This window comes from Seriola lalandi, unplaced genomic scaffold (genome assembly GCF_002814215.2).
Source record: "Seriola lalandi dorsalis isolate HSWRI2012SDOR001 ecotype SW California unplaced genomic scaffold, Sedor1 jcf7180002054580, whole genome shotgun sequence".
NCBI classification, from domain to species: Eukaryota; Metazoa; Chordata; class Actinopteri; order Carangiformes; family Carangidae; genus Seriola; species Seriola lalandi.
This window is the reverse complement of record NW_019525133.1, coordinates 215,773-236,878: the sequence shown is the minus strand read 5'-3', so window position 1 is coordinate 236,878 and position 21,106 is coordinate 215,773. Positions and strand designations below refer to the sequence as shown.

Sequence of the window (21,106 nt, the reverse complement as noted above, 5' to 3'; positions counted from 1 at the left end):
TTGCCTCCCAAGCTAAAGCGTAAATCATTTTAATCTCTTTTTTTCAATAATCATTTGTGCCACAGACTCAATGGAAACACCATAAAAACTGTTTAAATTGATTGTTTGTTGGAATGACACACATTTACAATATTAAGGGACAAACAACAAACCTCTGTTAGGGTTAGATGTCTGTGGTGAGCTGTAAAAGAGTCCAGTAAACACAGGAGGCAATGAATCAGTGCCATAAAATGCCTCAGCACAGTGTGATTGATTTTGGGTTCAGGGCAGTTTTGATGGCTCTTGGTTTAAATGCAGTGGCCAGGTGAATGGGAGCAGCTCTCTGGGAATGGAGGGAATGGAGGGACTTGAGGGGCGAAGCCCCCCGTGGTGCGCTGGAGCACTTAGTAACACAAGCTCCTGTATCCTAAAGGCAATTAGAGAGGGGGCATAAAGGGATGGAGTCGTATGCTCTCAAAGACTGGACTGGCTCGTACAGCAGAGGAAGCAGTAAGTAATTCAGATTTGTAACCTAGAGTTCAAGCTTGGCTAATTGTTTGAGGTATTTATGTTCAGAGTACTGTTGACAATGAATGAAACTCATACAGCAGCATTAAATATGACCTCACAGCATCGTCAGACTACACTATGTGGCAATACGCAGACAGGAAACGATGGGAAAATCTGCAGATGAAAACAACCTCATCTATAAGTCACACCCATTCTCCAACCAAGGGCAGTGAGCGTAACCAAGGATGGATGAGGTCTGTGTGATCTCCTCACTCAAGTCCGCAAAGATGTCTGAGCTGTGTGTGAATTCATGTCCACGCCTGAAGCCACAACAAAGTCTTACATCCCACAGTTAAGATCAATGAAGATAAACTGTAGCCCTCAGCTACAGTAGCCTGTATATCGAACATCTGTACAGCTATAGATGTTGGTTTCCGCTTTTTCTGTGAATCACTTACCACCACCATCCTCATCAACTGCCCAGTGCCTACACATGCAGTATCCACTATATTCTGTACATACAAACACTGCAGCCCAGACTGTGCCGTAGCTCTTTATCGGACTGATTAAAGAAGCTTTACATATTCAGCGTTGCTCCATGACATCACTGTGTAAATCCATCTGCACATACTGCATCAAGCCAGAGGCTGTATATGTAACTGATGCTGATGAAGCTGCAGGATAAACAAACATACTGTAGATGACTCAATCGTCAGTGCTGAAGGAAAATGAAACTAATTCATCCAAGTCCTGGAAAAGCAAATCTAAACAAACTTTACTCTATTTTACGTTTTTTTTTACTTTCCATTACATTCTACGGCTTTAGTTACTAGTGCAAATTAAGATTTTATCCCCAAAACATACAATAAATGATTACGCACCATTACAAATTTAACCACCCAACAGTATATGAAAGTGTTAATGCCACGTCAACCAACTACAACAGTAAACTGACACATGAATACATCAGTAATATAATATTATAACATTCACAGGAGCTTTTTTTATTTTATTTTGTACGTTTGATATTTTAGGTACATTTCCTTAATACCAATTAAGTACTTTTATTCAGTGTGGTATATCAGTGTACATACTGAGAAAAACAGATTATTCTTCTTGATACTGGCAGTAAATGATTTTGTAAACAGAAGGAGCAAGGCCAGCTCCTAACTGGGGCTCAGCTCTAATTCAACATCATCATTTAATAAATTTCAATACAAACAATAATGTTTTGCTTTAGTTTTTACATATTGAGTCTCTCAATGCATCGCACTAAAACACAGATCATTGCACTGATCTGTTTGATTCTTTATGTGGTTTTGTATACATTTGCCAAATCATAATACATATTGTGCCCTGCTGTTAATTGCAGTAATAATATTCAAAATAAAATAAAAAAACTTGCACATTTGCACATCACATTTAAATCTGTTGAGTGGACAAGTGTGGACAAAAAGAGAAAAACATAGCCTGCTGTTTTAAAGGTTTGGTTAAGTTTTGTTATTGTCTTGTATTGTTTACTGATTTTTTCATTTCATGACTTCATTCTCACAGATATTTTGTACAACTTGTATTTATTTCCACTCTTAAAACTAAAATCATCCTGTCACTGACAAATACAGAACTTATAGGGCACTGTGTTATTCACAGGAAGTTCAGTGAAACAGGTGCAGGTATTTCTCGAACCACAAGAGGGCAGAAGGAGCCGTGACGAGTGAACAAGCAGTTACACCAAAGGTCCACATGAAAACATGAGTGCAGACAATGGTGAATTTCTTTCCTCTTTTTATCTCAACAGACTGACTGTGCTCTTTGGTGAACGATTAGCACGTTATTGAATGATACTCCAGGAAACCTGAGCACGTTTTCAGTGTTTATTTCTTTCAAGTCATCCACATAATAAATAGAAACAATTCAAACCAATTACACCAGACTGAACACAGGTGAAGTAGCTTGGCTTTGTTGGGCTGAAATGGAGCAGGCACTTAAAAAAAAAAAAAGATTAGTGTGTATTATTTAGCAGGACTAAAATGGGAGATTTTTAAATAAAACCATACTGCCTGCTACTGGGATGGTAACACAAGTAAAAGGAATAAGATCAGGAAACATCTAAAAGCATATAAAAATAATTCTGCTGCACACAGCTCTATTCTGCAAACACACAACACACAGATCGGCCATAGATTAACTAAAAACCAAAACTAAAACCAGAAAGACAATCTGAGGAATCATTAACATGTTAACATGTTAAGTGTCTGAGCTTGAATGTTTTTTCTGTTAAATCATGTTCCAAAATGTTTGCATGGTGTTCACACAGACTAATCATCTTCAAACAATGATCTGCAGGTTTAGTTCATAATGTGAAACTGTTAGAACCCAGTCTGTCAGGACATGAAGCTTATTTATAACTGACCTGTTGCTGAAGTTTTTATTACTATGAATTACAAAAAAGCATACAAGCTTATGTCTTGCACTTCTTGTTTACTTATAACGCTGTTGCTCCTTTCCCACGTCATCCAGTGTCACAAATGTGAGTCCACAAAGTCTGGTATGCTGAATGTAGTTTGCAAAGACACTGATTCAGGTTGTGAAGTGATGCATGTACTGTGATAGCTTTCAAATTTTTTGTTTTTCTTTTGCGCCTCTGCACAGTACTCTCACTTTACTGCCAGAGGTGGAATAACTGTAAAAACTGTACATTAACATGTAAGTTAATTCAGCTCGTGGTCAATAACAGTCACTGAAAACGGCATTGTAAAATCAAACAATTGACCATAACCCTGCTATGTATTCAAAAATAAATGTAGTTTAAGTCAAAGGCTTGGCAACTAAAAAATCATACTAGATGTTGCTGGAATACATTTGGTCTTGCATTATTATACACACTGGATCACATATATATACACACATATATTTCCAATTTTTTTGCATCTGGTCCTAGACCAGTCCAGAATGTTTGAGTTATTGTATTTATTTGCATTAGAGTGAGGGTTTGATGTCAGACTAGGCTTGACCTATATCCCTAACACCGGCCAACAATAGTAGACAAATCCAGTGTTAGAATAGTGAGTGTGTGAATGGACCACACTGTTTAAATTAGATTATATTGAGGTGATGAAAAGCCAGCCCTCAGTTTGGATACTCTTTTCATATGAGGAAACACCTTGCATCATTAAAAGCTCCCTTATTTTTTGGAACAAAGTGGTTTACAAAAATGCTCTGCCCACAAATACCATTGAACGCATCTCTGTGCCTGTACAGGTTAAAATAAAGCTCTGTCACTGAAATCTAATCAGCACAAGTAAACTAAAAATTTGTAGTTTTGTTTGACAACATCAACTCATAGTAAATAAATATGCCATTGCAAATTCGACAGCACGCAGGCAGAGGGGTGTGGGTGAAGACCGGGTCGTCTTTGGCACACGTGTGCAGTTCAGTGGTGACCCAACTTGTTTCTTTTGCACACTGACAGCACTGACGGAGGAGCTCAAAAGATGAGTTTGAGATGTTGTGCACCGTCATCTGCCAACAGCTTCGGTTTGAAAACCAATGCCTGCCCTTTTGTGAACACCTGTTGGGCATGATTTCCTCTTTATCCATGGCATCTCTGTCAACATCCATCTAGACAAACAAGTGTCAACGGCTCAGACCTCACTCACTGGCAGGTCAGCGTCATCCAGGTCCAGGGGTGGTTCAGGCATGTAGGGTTCAAAGCTGCTCCGCCGTCGCCACGGTGACTCCTCCGAGTTGGTGATGGTGGTCACAGGTGGTTCGCAGGTCACTTTGCCAGACGCGTCTCCTGCAGGGACAGGCGTGCTGGCGTGTGGCTGTGACTGGGCCGTGGCAGCAGGCTCATGAAGTGCTCGCTGTCCCACGCCAGGCTGCGAGCGTGTGCCGCACGTGACAGCAGCCCCCCACTCTGGGTAGCATGGTGGCATGGCAGATATGGGCGAGCGAGGGACGGGGGGGCCCGAGGGGCTGCGGTAGAAAGTGGAACGGCTGCCGTGTTCCTGCAGCGGAAACAGTGGATGACACAGAGAGAGCAAGAATGAGGGGAAACAAGACAAGTGGGTGTTAGTAACAACAGTGACATCCTGATATGTATAGCTCATTTGAGAGGTGAGTTACAGACTTGGAATTAGCACCAACATGAGGGGCCTGACGCAGCTTGAAGGCTGTAGGTGCTGAAGAATGTAGCATTGCTAGAGAGTGGAGATGGTGGTAGTAGCAGTAGAAGAAGAAGTAGTAGTAGTAGTAGCAGAAGTAGAGGTAACGGGAGTAGTGGTAGTAGTGTCAGCAGGTTTTAGTTTTGGTAGTCTCAACAGGTTGTAGTGGAAGAGCAGAGTGTCTTAGGAAGCAGTGGTTGGTTGTTGCTCATTATTTCACAGCTTTTCATTGTCAGATTTCAATCTCTGAAACACAAAGCAGAACCATGGGAAGAAGAAAAAAAAAACAGCAGAGGTAGTGAAAACAAAAAAAGGGGGTAGCCACCGAGTAGTTGGTGAAATGTCGGTTAGAGAAAAATCCCAGACATAAAGAGAGAGACCACAATACAAATATCTCTGTCAACTTTCAGGTTCTGTATTTCCACAGTTTCTCCTACATGATGTGACCGTGACAGAGTGACATGCTGGGACTTTGCAGGCTTGTGAAATTTATGATCAGTAAAATCAATCAAAGTGTCACTTAAGCATCACAAGATTTAAGATTTAAAATTCCTTACACAAACATGTCAAAATATCCTGGGGGGAGCCACACATGTAAACACATTTATGCTGAATCCAAAGGTCCAAAATCTGGCTTTTTAGGAGCTGTTAGACAGATCACCAGATAATCTGATCACACTGAAGACTTAAAAAAACCTGAGAATTTTCCGCAGTTCATTGCACTGTTGATTAATTGATATCATCACATAACACAGACACTTTATAGCTCTTAAAACCCCAAATATTTGCATGTAAATCAACAGACCACCATGAAAACCTATAGTTTGTGACTCGACGTGTGGATTCAGCACTGGTAAGTTCTCATTTCAAAGCTGTTAAAATGTTCAACATTTAGCACATAGAAGGTATAGGAAGTCAACATGGAAACATCATTATTGTGTATATGAGAAAGAGAGAAAAAAAAACATACAGGCAGCGAACAGGAGGGAGGAGGAGAGACAAGCAGGATGTCACACATCTAAGACAGGTACACAGCTGCAGCAGACTGCAGAGATAACAGGGCATGAAGGGAAGAGAAACAGAAGGTGTGAAAGACACATGTACCCAGTAATAAAGACAGAGATAGAAACAGGCTTACGGTATTCATAGCTACGCTGGCACCGTAGTTTAAGCAGTGTGTGTGTGTTCGTGCATGGATTGTTCATCAACTCATGTATATTTTTACACCGAAGCGTCATCAATAATGGTGAAGACATGTGAAAGCTGTGAAAGTGAAGCCATAAGGGAGGGAGGGAGAGAGGGAGGAAGGAGGCAGTGGCTGCAGGTCTTTCCAATAGTTAGATTTTCATATTCCAACCGTTTAGAGCCATTCTGTACCTTTACTTTACTTTTTAGCATTTGAAAGACTTGAGGTGTGCTTGACTTGAGGTGCCATGTTTGTGGCGACAGTCATCACATGCAAGAGAAGCTAAATTAAGCACACCTTGAGCCTTTCAATTCCTGACACAAGATCTTTTTATACCTGTTTTGCTGGAAACTATCTGAATGCAATGGATGTAAACTTTGAACTGAGCTTAAAGTGACAGTTCAGCAGGGGAAAAGAAAAGCAAAGGAGGAGGAGAAGTGGATGAGAGAAGCAGTGCGGACGAGGGCGTGAAGGGAGGAGCGCTTGTTGGGTTATCACAGCCATACGTAGGGTGTGGTTGGTTCTTAGCAAAAAAAAGAAAAAAAGAAAAAAATAGAGCATCAGATGTGCCGTCAGATCTGATCTGCCCTCACAATGTCTACAACCACAAAGGGCCAGCCAGTGAGTGGAAAACAGTATTAAAAAAGATGAACTTATAGTTTAAAGGGGGAATTTAGACGAGCTGACATACGTGCTGCTGCACTCCCCGATTCGGGACGTATACCTCTGTATACAGGGGTTCGACAGCCGTCTGGCCTGCCGCATCTGCAACAACACAGTGCAAAGCAGGATTAGAGCAGATGGGCCATCTGCCCACAGGGAGAGGAGGAGGTGGAGAGAATGTGACAAAGAAAGACAGAAAGGGAAAAAGAGGATACAGAGAACAGGCACAGGAGAGGAAAAAGGAGGTGAGAGAAAAACAAGCGAGAGAGAGACAGACACAGGAGGCAAGAAAGAGGGAACTGTAGAGAAACAGTCAGCGGAGACGTGTTGAGAAGGATTCCAGTCTAACCAGAAGGAACCAGCTGCGGCAGAGGACAGTGTTTCCTCTGCAGTCGGGACTACGGAACCGGTTTATTTCTGTCTTCACACCTGCCAAGTCCATCTACCTGTCTCTAAGCATGTAGGCTGCTGACTGAGATAACTAAGCAGCTCTAAGACACAGGTAGCGTACTCACACAGATTTCATGTACTGCAGGAAACTGAAAAGTGGTGATGGCATATCGGTCATCTTTTGCACTGATGACCTACTTTAGTTTAAAAAAAAACCCCAAAAAATCAGTGTAGGGACGCCCTGGTGGCTCAGGGGATAAGGCGCCAACCATGAACTGCAACATCCCCAGCTCGGGTCCAGCTGGGACCTTTGTTACACGCGATTCTCTCTCTCTCTCTCCCTTCATTTCCTGTCATCTATCAACTGTCAGTTGTCTAATGAAGACACAACATGGCCAAAAAAGGACCTTTAAAAAGACATCTGTATTTGTCGTTGGATGGTGGGAAAATGCAGGACAGGCTGTGCCAAACACAGCAAATACTGAAAAAATACCCTATAATAGCCTATTAAGTTCCATCATAATGAGCTTTTTTTGCCAGATCATGTTGTTTCCTCATGGCTTGGTAGCAACTGTCCCAAGGCCCTGCACCAGTCCTCGGCTCGGGAGTTGGGAAGTCCTCATGTAGACTACACAGAGCAGAATTTAGCTTCAGACTTTTCAACCACAGCTACAACAGCTGGGCTTAATGTTGTTAATGCTGCAACAATAAGGGCAAGGTGATGCAGCCATACTACTGTTTCTGCATCTGTTTGACATGAAGTAAAAGGGGATTATCATTACATCTATGTAGCTTTCAGCTGGGTGAGCTGTTGTGTGAACAAGAAACTGCAAGCAACAATCAATAAATGACACAATATCAACAATAAGTGTTGTGAATCTTAGTCTTAGTCTAAGATAAGTCTTATGTTAAGCACATGTAAGACAAAGTCATGCCTGAAGTCATTTCTCTTTTCCACAGGTACATGTGAGGTTTGTGACTCGATGCTGAACTGTAGTGCATGATACATACTGTGGCAGCAGACCTCCCAGGCCCCCGCTGGGCCACAATAGCCCCAGAGACAGCCTTGATCCAGCTGTGCATCTCCTCTGGACTGTCCGCCTGGTGGAAACAGTGTAAGAAAACGACAGTAAGAAAACAGAAAAGAGAAAAGACAGAGGAAATGAGAATGAGGTAAAAGATGGGAAGGGAAACATGCAAATAGCCAAGAAAGTACAGAATATATGAACACTGCAGTACAGTAACACCTCAGAAACATCTGAGTGTGTAAATGAGAATCAACTGTACATTCCTTTTATCATAGAAAAAGATGCACCTGTATGTAAAACGTCCTTGATGTGGTGACGACTTCAAACAGATTATCTCTCATCATAATGTCACTACAACAAAAGTGGACAACAAGTCAAATCATATTTTTCTCATCTGCTGTACATCTTTATCTAAATCAGAAAAAGTAAACACCATCCTCTTTTTGTACAATGGGAAAATGCTGGGACATGTTAAATACCTCTGTTTGCACTCCTGGACTTTGTGAACTTCCTTCAGTGGAATCATTCTCAGAGGCTCCTTCTCCTAAAGTTAAGAAAATAACTTTTAATAATATTTGAAGAAGCCAAAACTAAACAACTGAAATACACAGGACAAATATTACAAATGCTTTTTATAATATATACTAGATTAAAACAAGGCTGAGTTTTTATGTTTCATAGGAATTGAAGTGAACTTTGCTAGAAGCAGCAGACTGCAAACTAAAAACCCTGAAGGTTTGTAACTTTCTTGACCTGGCTATTTGATACAGCAGACAGAGAGTCTGTGTCCTTGGGGCCTGTTGATAGCCAAATAGACAGATAAAACTGTCAAATAAGGGCAGACTCTGCCAAGTACGAGGAATGGGACGTGCAGTATTGTCCTGAGGACAGTCTGTGTGTGTGTAAGAAAAGCCAGGGGGGAACAGGGCATGATAGGACATGTGAAGTGAGGGCATTGAATTCCACAGACTGTGGATAAAACATGTTAGAAGTCAGGGCTGTGTGTTTGCTGTTATTCTGCCTCAGACTGTGGGGGTGAATCCAATCCACGTGCACCATCAATAAAAACATTCCTTGAAGGCTTCACATAACTAAATCAAAAGATAATTACCAAATCAGACTTGAAGTAACTCATTGAATTTTCTTCCAGGAGGAAATATCGTCGTTTCCAGTTCCTCATCTGAGGGAGAAGATGTTCAGAGCTTTTGTTTAATTTTCTGGCAACACAAGATCTGTCAAAGTTGTCAGTTTGCCACAATAATGAAAGCAATGTTTTTTCTAGTTCCGACACAATTTACAATGTATATATATAGAGAGGGGAGATTTATACTTGGACATTTATAAAGTACGGATTTGTACACACTGGAGAAATTGTTTTTCCTTAGGCAACCAATTTCTTTACCATTATCAAGCTGAAATCTCATCATCTCACATTCCCCAAGTCATAAGACTTAATACTCCCTCTCACATGAAGGAGCTACTTATTTTTATGCATGTCATCTTCATTATAACTGTGACATTAATCGTAAATTGTATTGTATGTCCACAGTGAGGAAAAGCCTGTCGTTCTGGCCACCACGACATACCTAATGTGAAACATCTCTTAATGATACCAGAAGGCAAAATGAAACCACCTCAGCCTAACAGGGAACCATGAGAGTGGCAGGTAACTCACCACAGCTCCTTGCTTGACGCAGTAGCCCGACTTAATGACGGTGTGCTCCTGAGCCGGCCTGCCCAGGAAGTACGGCAGCTGGCTGTGAGACCGATGCATGGCCTCACGCTCTGCTCTGTCTGCACCGTCAGCACCTTCACGCTGGGGGAAGAGTGACGACGGAAATATCGTAATTGCAAGTTCCAACAACATTTGAAAAAACAAACAAACAGACTTTCGAGAGTCTGAGTTAGACTGAGTCTATAAGTTAGACCTATATTATCTATGCAACTTCCAGTTAACAGTAGTTTTTCAGTGTTGTGTGTGATGGTGGTGTGAGGGTCATGTTTACCTGTGTCTGGGTGACGATGGGGACTCCTCCTATGATCTCTGTCTTATAGGAGACTTGTTTCTTGGTCGCCGCAACATCTGGCAAAACCTTCTGGTTCTCTGAATTCTGTTGGCCATCAGACGCCTTTGGCACCTTAGGAACACACAAACACATCAGACTTCAGAGGACTGAAGACAGTTATTCATTTAACGCATATAAACGCAGAAATAGACATTTTGCGGAATTTTGTAGTCGTATTTTTGTAGTAGGATGTAGTAGGACTTCTATGAATGCAGAAGTTGACAAGCCTTTAACACATTTTTATATCCCTTTCCTTTCTGGATGGTTAAAGCTTCATGGAGAACAAAGGAAACAGTCCTTTATCCCAGTACTCAGGGTAACAATACAGCATCCTGTTAGTCATGCTCTGACTCACTCTAGTCTTGTTTCTTGACAGTCCACTCATTCATTTCTCCAGAAGAGGAAGAAATAAAAGTTCCTCCAAGTGATAAAACATGAGCCAAAAAGAACAGATGATTGCAGCTGAATCTGGGATAAACTTGTGTTTATCTGTGAAAAATGTGTATGTGTTTGTCTCACAGTGATTTTAGTGGCTTTATTGAGAGCGTTGACCCAGTCCACGAGGTCCTGCTGATCATTGGCCTGCAGGAAGAACTTCCTCATCCCCGCATTGATGACTAATAGATCATAAAAAAAAAAGTGATGGGAATTGAAAGAGTGAAAGTATATTGAGACCTTTTCAGTCAGTGTGAGACCACATTCTCTTCACTACACCGTCTGATTCATTCTGTTTAATATGAATCACATGCATACGACACTACTAGTACAAAGCTGTACTGACTAGCTGCGCTTGTGGCTTTTCTTGTATAGAAAATAAGATGTGAATACGAGCGGCAGGAGAACAGATCCACTGCCACAGATTTCTCTAACTGAAAAACAACTGAGCCAAGGGACTCTCCCACACACTACCAGCAGCATTTTCTCTCCATGTGGATGATGACCCAGCTCGATTCAGCTGCCTCAGTCTGCCACCACCTACCCACTTCTGACCATGACGGGGAAGGAAAAACCCCATAGCTCCCAACCACCAAATTTTCTCGCACATTTTCACACCCATGTGAACATGAGCAAACCCCATTTTCAATCACAAAGAAATTTTTGGGTCAAATGCTGATTAGCTATGGATCAGGATTTGGGAGCTGAAAGAACTCAAGTCTCTCATTCTCTCTCTCTCTCTCTCTCTCTCTCTCTCTCTACCATAAATCCTTGAATTCTGCAGCTCAAACCGTCCTTGTGTCTCCTCTGTTTCCTTTCGACACCATGGGAATAAATTACATTAAAGCTGGACTGGTAAATCTGGCGGGGGCGAGCTGTAAAATGCACTGAGAGCTCAAACTCTGTGGCACAATGAAGATCATTCTTCCTTGTTCGTTTGGTCCAGCTCTTAGACACATGCAAGACCTCACGCTCTTTTTTTTCAACTTCCCTGTAAATAAATCTGTCTGTCTGGTCTCATTCAGGTGATCAGCATGACTTAATCCAACTGTATTAACCTTCTCATGTGCCCACTGTATCTTTGGGAGTGGAAAACTGCTTGGTAGTGGTGTAAGTGTAGTGGTCTCTTAGGCGCTGGGATGACAAATCAGGGAGGGGGTTATCAGATCTGACTCATAGTTACACATAATAAAACAATGTGTGCTCTTGAGAAATGCAGCCAAGCACCAAAGTTCACACAAATGCGGCACTTTTGATCTCCCTCATCACCACACATCAATCCCACACTGTAGTGGGGTTCTAGTTTCTCGCTGTAAAAAGATCTGTTAGTGTGATGGCCAGTACCTAACTTCTCTAAATACTCCTTCCCCCTATGTTAAGTTGCTAGATGCAGGAAGGGGGTTGGGGGGGGGTGATTCGTAGATATCAGCAAAACATGTGGCACACAAACGGCAGTTTAAAAATAACTTAATCAGAATCAGGTTCCGATTAGGATGCCGGCATCCTGTCGCAACCTCTGCAAGGCAACTGGTGCGCGCACACAACCAGACACAAACACACACTGTGGTCAACTTCTTGTTACACACTTGTATTTCCTGCTATTGAAGCAGATGGAAGAGGAGGAGCAGGGCTAGTAAACAATAATAGGGAATGGAGGTTTACTGCTACATAACCTGTGATGGTTCATATTTATGCAACATTTTTTATTCCTGTCTCAAACACACGGGGTGAGAAGAAAAGGACAAATCAAGTCAACATAAACAACACAAAATATTTACTAGTAGGATATCAAGCAATGAAAAAATAAGGAACTAATTTTTCTGGATTTCGTTATTGAACATGCATGTGTGTTTAAATGAATAAACGAGTTTGCTTACTTGAAAAATGCAATCTATGTTTCAAATGGTGAATTTATTTAATCTAAGTTGAGAAATATAATAAAAAATCTCAAGTCCTGAAGTTCTTAAATTGCTCTGCCCTCTGCCCTCTTAAAGGTAAACTGTGGACTGTTTGACCACTGGTGGCGCTGTGCAGAAGTGGATAAGTAAATAGTTAAGCCAACCACAGAGAACAGTAATACTTATCAATAGTTGGTGGAGGCAACGTGCCTTAAAAGCAAGCAATGAACCAGCGTGACAGAAGAAGAAGCTGGTGTAAACAATGAAGGTTTGGAAGACAATTATAAAAACAGGATGTTGGGAGAAATGTTGCTGATCCTCTGAATTTATTAGACCTAAAAATATGACCCAAGAAAACTTATCAGGTGCCAACACAACCATCTCATTGATTAAAGTTATGAAATATGAAAGGCACAAACGAGCCTTTAATAGTTACATCTAATGAACACAAGCCCAGATCATCAACTGCTGCCACCTCCTGCATCTCTGTGTGTTGGCTAAACAGACAATGTTGAACAAAGCTGCCTGGTCAATGGTGGAGAAAGTATGTTGAGAGTAGTGCTTGACCAAGTCTAGAGGGCAGACAAGGACATTCTCCCCTTAGGTTATAGTACTCAGCTCAGTCAACGTATGATAAATCACACACTCATTGCTCATGTTTGCAAAGCACTGTAGGCATTTTTAGGTTCTATACATGATGTGAGTTTCTTTAAAATGATTCATGCTGTCAACCCATTGTCCAAGACCCATGTCAGTACAGAAAAACAACGCTAAAAGGCTAGAGAAAATTATGTATATTTCGAGATAGATCTATATATTTTTATGACACTGCTCCTTCAGTAAACTATAAAATTAGTATTTTAATGCTAAGAATTTAATAAGACATAGCTAAGACTGTGATGATCAGTGTTTTCTTACCAAAGCAGAATTCTGCCTTAGGCCTCAGCTTGGTGGCATCGCTGACCTAGAGGAGGACAAAGCTCACAACTGTTAGCCTCCCAGTTCAACCAAATACTGTAAACTAAATCTATTTATACATAATCTTACCATGTTAGTGTCAGATAAGCTTCAGTGGTAAAAGTTTTGTGTACCTTAGAGATGTAGGTGAGCTTGAGGGAACCCACGCAGTCTGCTCCAACAGGCAGGTTCTGTCAGAAAAAGGTAAAAAGAACAAAATATGCAAAAAGAGAAAACTAAAACTGATCATTCATCATTCTATTCAGGCAGGGGTCTTAGCTGTAGATTACTGACAAAAAGTGTGGTGGAGGGGTGAATTCAAGTTCTGAAAAGCGAGTCAATGTTATAGAGTAAGTACAGTATATTTTGGCTTCATTCCATGATTGTTAATTTCAGTGTCTTGCTGTGTTTCTGAAACTAGGGGATCCAGATTTAACATCATTAAAATTTAACCTTTTTCAATCTATAAAAAGAAAGGGACTTACTGAATTATTTAAAATTCCTCTTGCACTACATCATTTATGAATACTTCATGTAACAGCACACTTACAAATACAGCATCTCCAAACCAGCATGATGTACAAACCAAGGGGAGAGTTACACTGTAAAAACTGTGACACCGTGGGTCATAGAGCAGAATATGTTGACCACTGTGCTCCCTGCAAATATCTGTGCTCACTACATGGACACAATGTTTAGAATACAAAAAACTAATCCCTGGTTTAGAGTTAAACTATGAATTCATTTTATCCTTATTCTAACCCATTTACAGCAATATCTGCTGATAGCTGAAACACAGACGCATTGTTAGCAATGAGCTACTCCTGTGCCTGTAATTTGCGCTTCCTAACTGCTGTAAACAAGGATAGCATAAGTTCTCCCATCCTTGCATGGCTGTGTGGTGGTGAAACTGCCTGTACTTTGCTTTGTGTTCAAAGTGAATGAAGACAGACTAGCTAAAAGTGGCCTGCAGTTAGCCTACAAGTGCATGACAGCTGACCATCCACATGGATAACTAATGTTAGCTGCCAGACCGTTCCCTGTAAATTGTACAATATCACATCAACAAATTTGCCTGTGCAGTTACCTGCAGGATTTTTTCCCCCAAAACAAAGCTAACAGTTAAGCTAACGCAGCCCTGTGTAATTACCTGTGGGTTGTCCATGAACCACACCAGGCTTCCCTGCTGTGTGTCCAGTATGAAGTAACGGCGCAGGAACTTGCCACTGCTCTCATTCTCCTCGATGTCCAGGAAGCCGCAGATGCGGTTCTGTCGGTCCACGTAAGGCATCTCGCCGCCGGGACATTCCCTGGCCTGCTGGGGCCGGGAGTGGAGAAGAGCGGGAGAAGAGCGGGGGCAAACGGGACTGGGAAGAATTCCTGAAGGACAGAGAGAAAAGAGTGCACACAGATGGGTGTAAGGAGGGAGTAAATGAGGAATTTCTGTTGTCTTTGTGGTGAGCCTTGCTAGTGTGTCCCGCTCCCTCCTTCTCTTTCTCTCTGTATCTACTGTATCTGTGGTCTCTCTGCCACCTGGAGCTCACTAGACTACAGCCTGCATGGGGATCATGTGACAAAAACCACAACCCCGCCTTTATCCTTTTATATCAGCCTCACCCACTCTCTCTCCTTTCGTTCTCTCTGAGTCTCTCTCTTTTTCCTGTAACACACGCTACACTCTGTCACTCTCTCTTCTATCTCCTCCACCCACCCTGGCTTGCTCTCTTTCTTTCGTTCTCCCTCTTCTCTTGCCGGCCTCTCCTCTCTCACTTTCTGTGCTATCTCTTCCCAATTGCTCTCTCATCCGATTTGGCAAGCCTCTGGCCAGCCCCTTCTATCCCCTCCCTCCTGCCACAGCTGAGCACCCACTTGAGCATGGTCGAAAAAAAAAAGAAAAAAAAAAGAAGAAAAAAAAGGGCTCAGCCGTGTTCAACACAAAGAAACAACACATACACCCCGAGGAGCTGCACAGGAGAGAATGTACAATATTTAACCTGCTGAGGTCTGACACATCCCTGAAACCTCCTGCTCACTGGAAATAAACAAAAAAGTAAATGATTGAAGTACATCTGTTTAGTCTTACGTGTGCAAACGAAAGCGTCTCAATGTCAAACCCCTGTGTGGGTGAGCACAGCGTTACTGTAGGCATATTGTCGCATTAGCCTGTTTAAGCTGCTGTCTTTTTGGACTGAGCCTAAAATATGTGAGTGAGATGAGTCTTTGGAAAGCAAAGATAAAGACGCTCTTTCTCCATGACGTTATGAGCACTGTGTGGGTGGATGGGGGCAAATCAGGGACAAAAGGCCTGGTTGTTGTGCATGGAGTCTGGGCTGGGAGCATCTCAGTTAGTCCCTGCATCTATCCGAGTCATCCCATTTGACACACAGGCACGAGAAAGGAGCCACACTGTCAGAGGCGACTATCTCAACACTACACAAGCCCTGATTGTCATGTGAGAGTGAGAGACGTCTCTGTAGAGTTTAGTGATCCTGTAAATGAGGTGTTGTGCACTAGTTCATCTGCATGCATGCTCATGCATTTCAGTGATGCAGATTAGATGTTAAAGATAGCGCTAAACAAAATCCCTACAAGGTGAACAGGCAACCATGTGTACTACGTAGACTTTTAATTGAATGACAGGTAAAACAGTGGCCTAGTTTTTTTTTCTAGTTCTTGTGGAAAAATATGTAAATCAATTACAGCAAAAGAGCCACATATTTCCCTCAGTAGTTGGTAGAGACCAAAAAGGGAGCTAAAAGGGAGTGAATATTGGACTTATATTCGACAGGTGGTCAGACACACAACTCCAAAAGAATGCAAATATTTCTTCGTCGAGTAACTACTGGATGTGTTAAAAAAAAAGTTCACCATAATCAACTTGAAGGTGATAATATGTCAGTGTTGTGTTTACAACAACTGTCCCTGTTTCTGGAGAACAAACTATGTAATAGAGCCATGTTCATAATTATTGGCCATCAAATTCAAACATACCAATATATCTGCATTTAACTTATATCCATGTATCAATCTAACGCTGTCCTAATTCACATGGCATGGATGTTTTAAGATCAACAATTTCTCGCTGAAGCAACCCCTGTATAGATGCATAAGGCTAGTCGGACTTTGTGGACTCACACTCATGTTAGACAACACAAAGCAGGTTTACATGCACACTAGTATCACAGTTGATCATCTTATTATGCTGATTGGGAACATGAGAAGCCTGGTTATTAAATATTTTCTGTATACACAATCACAGCAGTATGCAGGTTTTTCTGATCGCCAGTCAGTGTAGGCAAGTGTTTGAATCCTGCACATACAAACAATCTGTGTCACTACTCTACTGGCTGAGTTGCACCAGTAGTTAGCAATGAACCCGGTTTGGTTTCCAGCTGCCATGACATTTTACATTTACCACTGTGCTAGATTTTGCTCTCCATCTCATCTTTAGTAATGAATGAAGAAATTCACAATAAGGTTTATCCTCTGGTTTATCCTCAAAGCCTGACCAATACTGGATTATTTAGAATGATATGGATATTTGGAAGTTTTAAAAAATCTGAACAACAATCTTGATACGGGTCCCTTATATCTGTTTTATGTCTGAGAAGGACAATTTACAGTCGAAAAATCAACTGGTCAGGACAAACTATGTAACAGTGCCACAGTTTCTAAACTACCTCAAACCTAGTTGTCTTACATTTACAACCAGTATATCTGCAGCAAGGTAACACTGATATATATACTGAATATATCAGCCTGTCCAATTTATCAGCCTAACTCTAATCCTCTGCATTACCAGTGTCAGACTTAAGTGAATACATCATCATTCGATTTTTTTATCATCTTTTTTTTTTTCATTTTACAGTCTTATTACTTGTTTAATCCATCCATTGGGCTGATGGCTATGATAGGATGATAAGAAAACATAAGGTGTTTGTACGATGTGTTAGCATAATTGGATTTCTGAAGCCAGGATATTGGGTTTACGTGTGCAAACATAACTGTGGTATTTAAAAACAGACAATTACCAGGATACTAGTGTACATGAACAAATGAAAATCATTCTGTCCGGGCTCACAAATGGGAGAACAGATCAGGGCTTCCTGTGTAATCAGTTGGGACCGTATAAAGACTGGGTTACAGTGAATGAGGGAAAGCGAGAGGTATACACTCACAAAATAAATGAAAACATGCAAAGTGAGAACCAGAAGACTGCACAGAGGAGCAAGTTTAAAGGTCCAACTCTGAAGAAGGTCAGACGAGGCTGTACGATATACGTTGACTTCTTTCTATGTCAAACATTTCCCCCTGGTATACTCACTCTTTACATTTGTTGGAAGGCTTTGTCCACCATCACATGGCAACCAACTGGTCACACAGGACAAGTCATAAAACGAGAGTAAGCCAACAGCTGGATAGCCCAGTAGAGAGTCATTGTTTTCCTTTCATGATCTTACACCACTGCCATACAATTGAAAGTAACACAACAGCTGGAGACAGTAACTGTGCCTGCGTACCTCTTCTCACCACACATGAACTACACAGTAAATCACTAATCTAGGTGTCGAGAACATGGAGATAAACTCCCAGGGGGCAAAAAATTTGCTACTGGGCCCCTGTTGAACCCAACTATCCATGGCTGTGTGCCTTACACAGAAACCAAACACTACACTAGAGATTAAATAGCTGATAAGACATTACAAATTAATTGGCAACAATTCTGATAATTGATTATCTGTTTAAGTACATTTGTTAAGTAAAAATGCCAAAACAAATCTCTGGTAACAGATTTTCAAATGTTAATATTTTCTAGTCTCAGTTCAGTAAACTCAACATCTTGTGTTGACTGTTGGTTAACTTGGGCTTCAGGGAATAATGATGGGCATTTTTCACAATTTTCTGACATTTTATCCAGTGAACAATCAGTTGATTGTTACAGAAAATAACTGTCAGATCTACTGATCGTGAAGTCCAATCCAGCCTTGCTCGACTTTCCCTGTGTTAACCACTTGACAGAGAGAAAAAATATAGCAATATGATAAAACACAACTTTTCAATTAATCTAATTATGTAGACCCATAACACATGGACTAAACCTGGGGGGTGGGGGGTGGCTGTGGCTGAGGCCCCTGTGCAGTTGGCCATTCTGCCCGTTGATGATTCAGCCTTGTTCAAGCAGATCCGATGTTTAACATTGGCTTTCAGAAAGACTAATGCAATAAACCATCTATAAGAACAAACACTGAAGTACAGAAGAACAAGGGCAGTAAAGAAAACGGCTTGGGGCTGAATTGGCTGCTCACGGGTCAAAGGTGGGACAGGTCATTCCAGTTCAGCAGAAAAGAGTAATTTCTGGTCGGGGTCTGGCTGTGAAAGCAGCACATAAGACCAGCAGGTTTGACAGGCTGGGTCCCATTTACCACAGCAAAATGCTAGTGTGGGTTTTTGTATCTCCATAGCAGGACAAAATGAAGATGCACACTTGCTAATTGCTAACTTGTAACACCGACTCCGCCACGAGTCACTAAAACAAACGACATAGCCAACAAGCTTTCTGAACTTCACAAAGGATAACACAGAAATAACTTCACATTACCACAACACGCTGACAACATTTGTGTTAGCAGCATCAGTAACTCTGGCTCGCTGGCCTGAAGTTAACTGGGAGACATGGCTCAGGTTAGCCTGCTTTTAGCAATTAAGGCTACTCGACAACACATCATAATATTAATTTACCAAAAACTAGAAACTGTCATTCCTGTATGTTTGGACCTTTACTAGCTAACTGCATCTGCCGTTCTGACAAACAACTTTTGTCACACGCGTTAACCCAACGTTAACCTAGCTAACATTAGCGACTCGTCTTAGCCACCCTCGAGAAATTTATCAGACAACTTTGACTGTACGAAACAACACAGCTACGTTTATTAGCGTTGACTAGTTTCGTTTAACGTCCCGGGTCAGCTTACCCGAGTCTTCCCTTCTGTGGCTGCTGAAGTCAGGGTCCGTTGGTGTCGGTTGTGTCGGGTCTGTGTGCTCTGCCTCAGCCCATCTCCACTGATCCACGACACAGAGAGCTCCACTGCTGCTACTGCACAGATCGTCTATTATGAAGATGATCACGCTGTGGTTTAAAAAAAAAAAAAAAAAAAAAAAAAGGAAAAAAAGAAAAGTAGTCTACCCGCTTTGTGATATCACAAGCTTGAATTCATACAAGTAACAATGTAGCTATTCCAAACTTTAAAGACAAAAAAGTAATTAAAAGATAAAATAAGTACTATTAATAAGATAGATAGATAGATAGATAGATAGATAGATAGATAGATAGATGATAGATAGATAGATAGATAGATGCTATGTGCTGAATATACTCTGTACATGATAGTAATATATTGTATTACACTGTACATTAGTGCAAATTAGGTAGATATTCCTACAGCTGTACAGTAAGGTGCAGGATTGTATTGTCCATGCATGTTAAACAGAATTAACAGTACTCTGAATAGGCACTATGTGTGATGTGTGGCTAATTTAGACATTGTTTATACATATGGCAACATAATATAAACACAGCGCTGGAAAGATTATCAGATTATTACATTAACAGATTATCAACTCTGCAATGTTCAACCTTACACACAGATGGACAAGCTTGTTCTACTGCTAAGGATTAAGGACCCTCTCCGCTATAAAGGGCATAAACCAATGACAGGAGGGTATTAGAACATCCACATAAAGGGACTTAATAAGTCTTTATTACAGATAATATTCTGCACGCCACTCAATATGTCACTTTACATAACCGGCCTAGTGAAAACAAAACAAGGATTTTGTTGCTATGGGTAGTGTGGTTTGAATCTATATGACAAACAAGCCCAATATTTCGTTTGGATGAAACCTGTTAGCCTATATTAAAATAAATAAACAAATAAAAAACCCTGCATGTTAACTACTGTGTCATACTTACTGTAATCTGCTCCATTCAAACCTTAAACTGCTCTGCAAAATGTTTTCAAGATCTGGTTCTCAGAAAGAAGATCAGAGTGAGAGCTCTTACTTTTTTTTAATCACTTCTGGTGTAAAGTGTGAGACAAGCAGTGGGTGTCAAAGCGGGATAAATAAACCACAGTGGTGATTTAGCGACATCTAACGTTTCAAGGCTGCAGCCACTTGGGTTTGTCTATTATTTCCCATGATGTTACAGTTTGTCATTGCGTAACATTTATTTTGTCAATTCAACACAGAAAACACTTCCTTCAAGCAAACCTTGTTGCGTTGCGTGTATCTACATAATAGACCTGAAATCAGTAGACTACTGCTGGCTGTTCATAACATCTATGACTATTCTGTTCACCACTGAGCAAAACTGGAGCTACAGGTTTCATGATTTCATGTTTTTCTTTTTCATTTCAACCACTGGGATCCCTTCAGAAAATGTAACGTCAAAGTCAAACACCCTGCGTCCAAATAATAAAAGTTTTATTTTGTTGACCTCCTCATTTCCTGAAGATAAATTAAACATATTTATTTTCATTCAAACAAAACAGAAATCACACTAAAGGGCAATTTGATACACATTTGTGCATACAGTCTATGCAAACCTTATATTCAAATTAGCAGGAATAAGCTGCTAATAAATAGGCTATATGAGGCCTATTTTTAATGCGAGTATCCTGCAATGGATTTGGCAGTGTAGCACTCAGACATAGGAAATAAAAGAACAGGTTTAGCAGTCAGGCAGATACTTGGCATGCAGCTACCACTACCTTTCATCATCCCTCTCTTAGTAGTCACTCATATCGGTAACCTCTGTTTCGATGGGCGT

At 41.1% G+C, this 21,106-nt stretch overlaps 1 protein-coding gene across 3 annotated transcripts; it reads right to left on the bottom strand.

Annotated features, from left to right (window-relative positions):
* Nucleotides 1-2,349: 2,349 nt before the first annotated feature.
* Nucleotides 2,350-19,394, bottom strand: LOC111663744 (pleckstrin homology domain-containing family A member 1-like). 3 transcript variants are annotated; one of them, XM_023418039.2, is made up of 14 exons: nucleotides 19,251-19,394; nucleotides 14,429-14,658; nucleotides 13,413-13,469; nucleotides 13,240-13,285; nucleotides 10,508-10,605; nucleotides 9,929-10,060; nucleotides 9,598-9,738; nucleotides 9,034-9,102; nucleotides 8,402-8,466; nucleotides 8,210-8,273; nucleotides 7,906-7,995; nucleotides 6,533-6,606; nucleotides 5,626-5,700; nucleotides 2,350-4,499 (listed from the first exon to the last, which is right to left on the bottom strand). In XM_023418039.2, the coding sequence occupies exons 2-14, from the start codon at nucleotides 14,567-14,569 to the stop codon at nucleotides 4,268-4,270; spliced, it is 1,284 nt and encodes a 427-aa protein (XP_023273807.1). In that variant the 5' UTR covers nucleotides 14,570-14,658; nucleotides 19,251-19,394; the 3' UTR covers nucleotides 2,350-4,267. The 3 variants fall into 3 exon arrangements, with proteins under 3 accessions (XP_023273807.1, XP_023273809.1, XP_023273808.1); XM_023418041.2 differs by lacking the exon at nucleotides 5,626-5,700; XM_023418040.2 differs by lacking the exons at nucleotides 5,626-5,700; nucleotides 6,533-6,606.
* Between the last annotated feature and the right edge of the window lie 1,712 nt (nucleotides 19,395-21,106).

What these genes read in the sequence shown, in the direction of transcription:
- LOC111663744 (XM_023418039.2), bottom strand. Translation starts at nt 14,569, where the DNA reads ATGCCTTACGTGGACCGACAGAACCGCATCTGCGGCTTCCTGGACATC. An exon ending in TAAGGCAGAATTCTGCTTTG is followed by an intron (nt 10,606 to 13,239) that starts GTAAGAAAACAC and finishes ATGATCTATTAG; the next exon opens with TCATCAATGCGGGGATGAGG. An exon ending in ATCGGGGAGTGCAGCAGCAC is followed by an intron (nt 5,701 to 6,532) that starts GTATGTCAGCTC and finishes TTATCTCTGCAG; the next exon opens with TCTGCTGCAGCTGTGTACCT.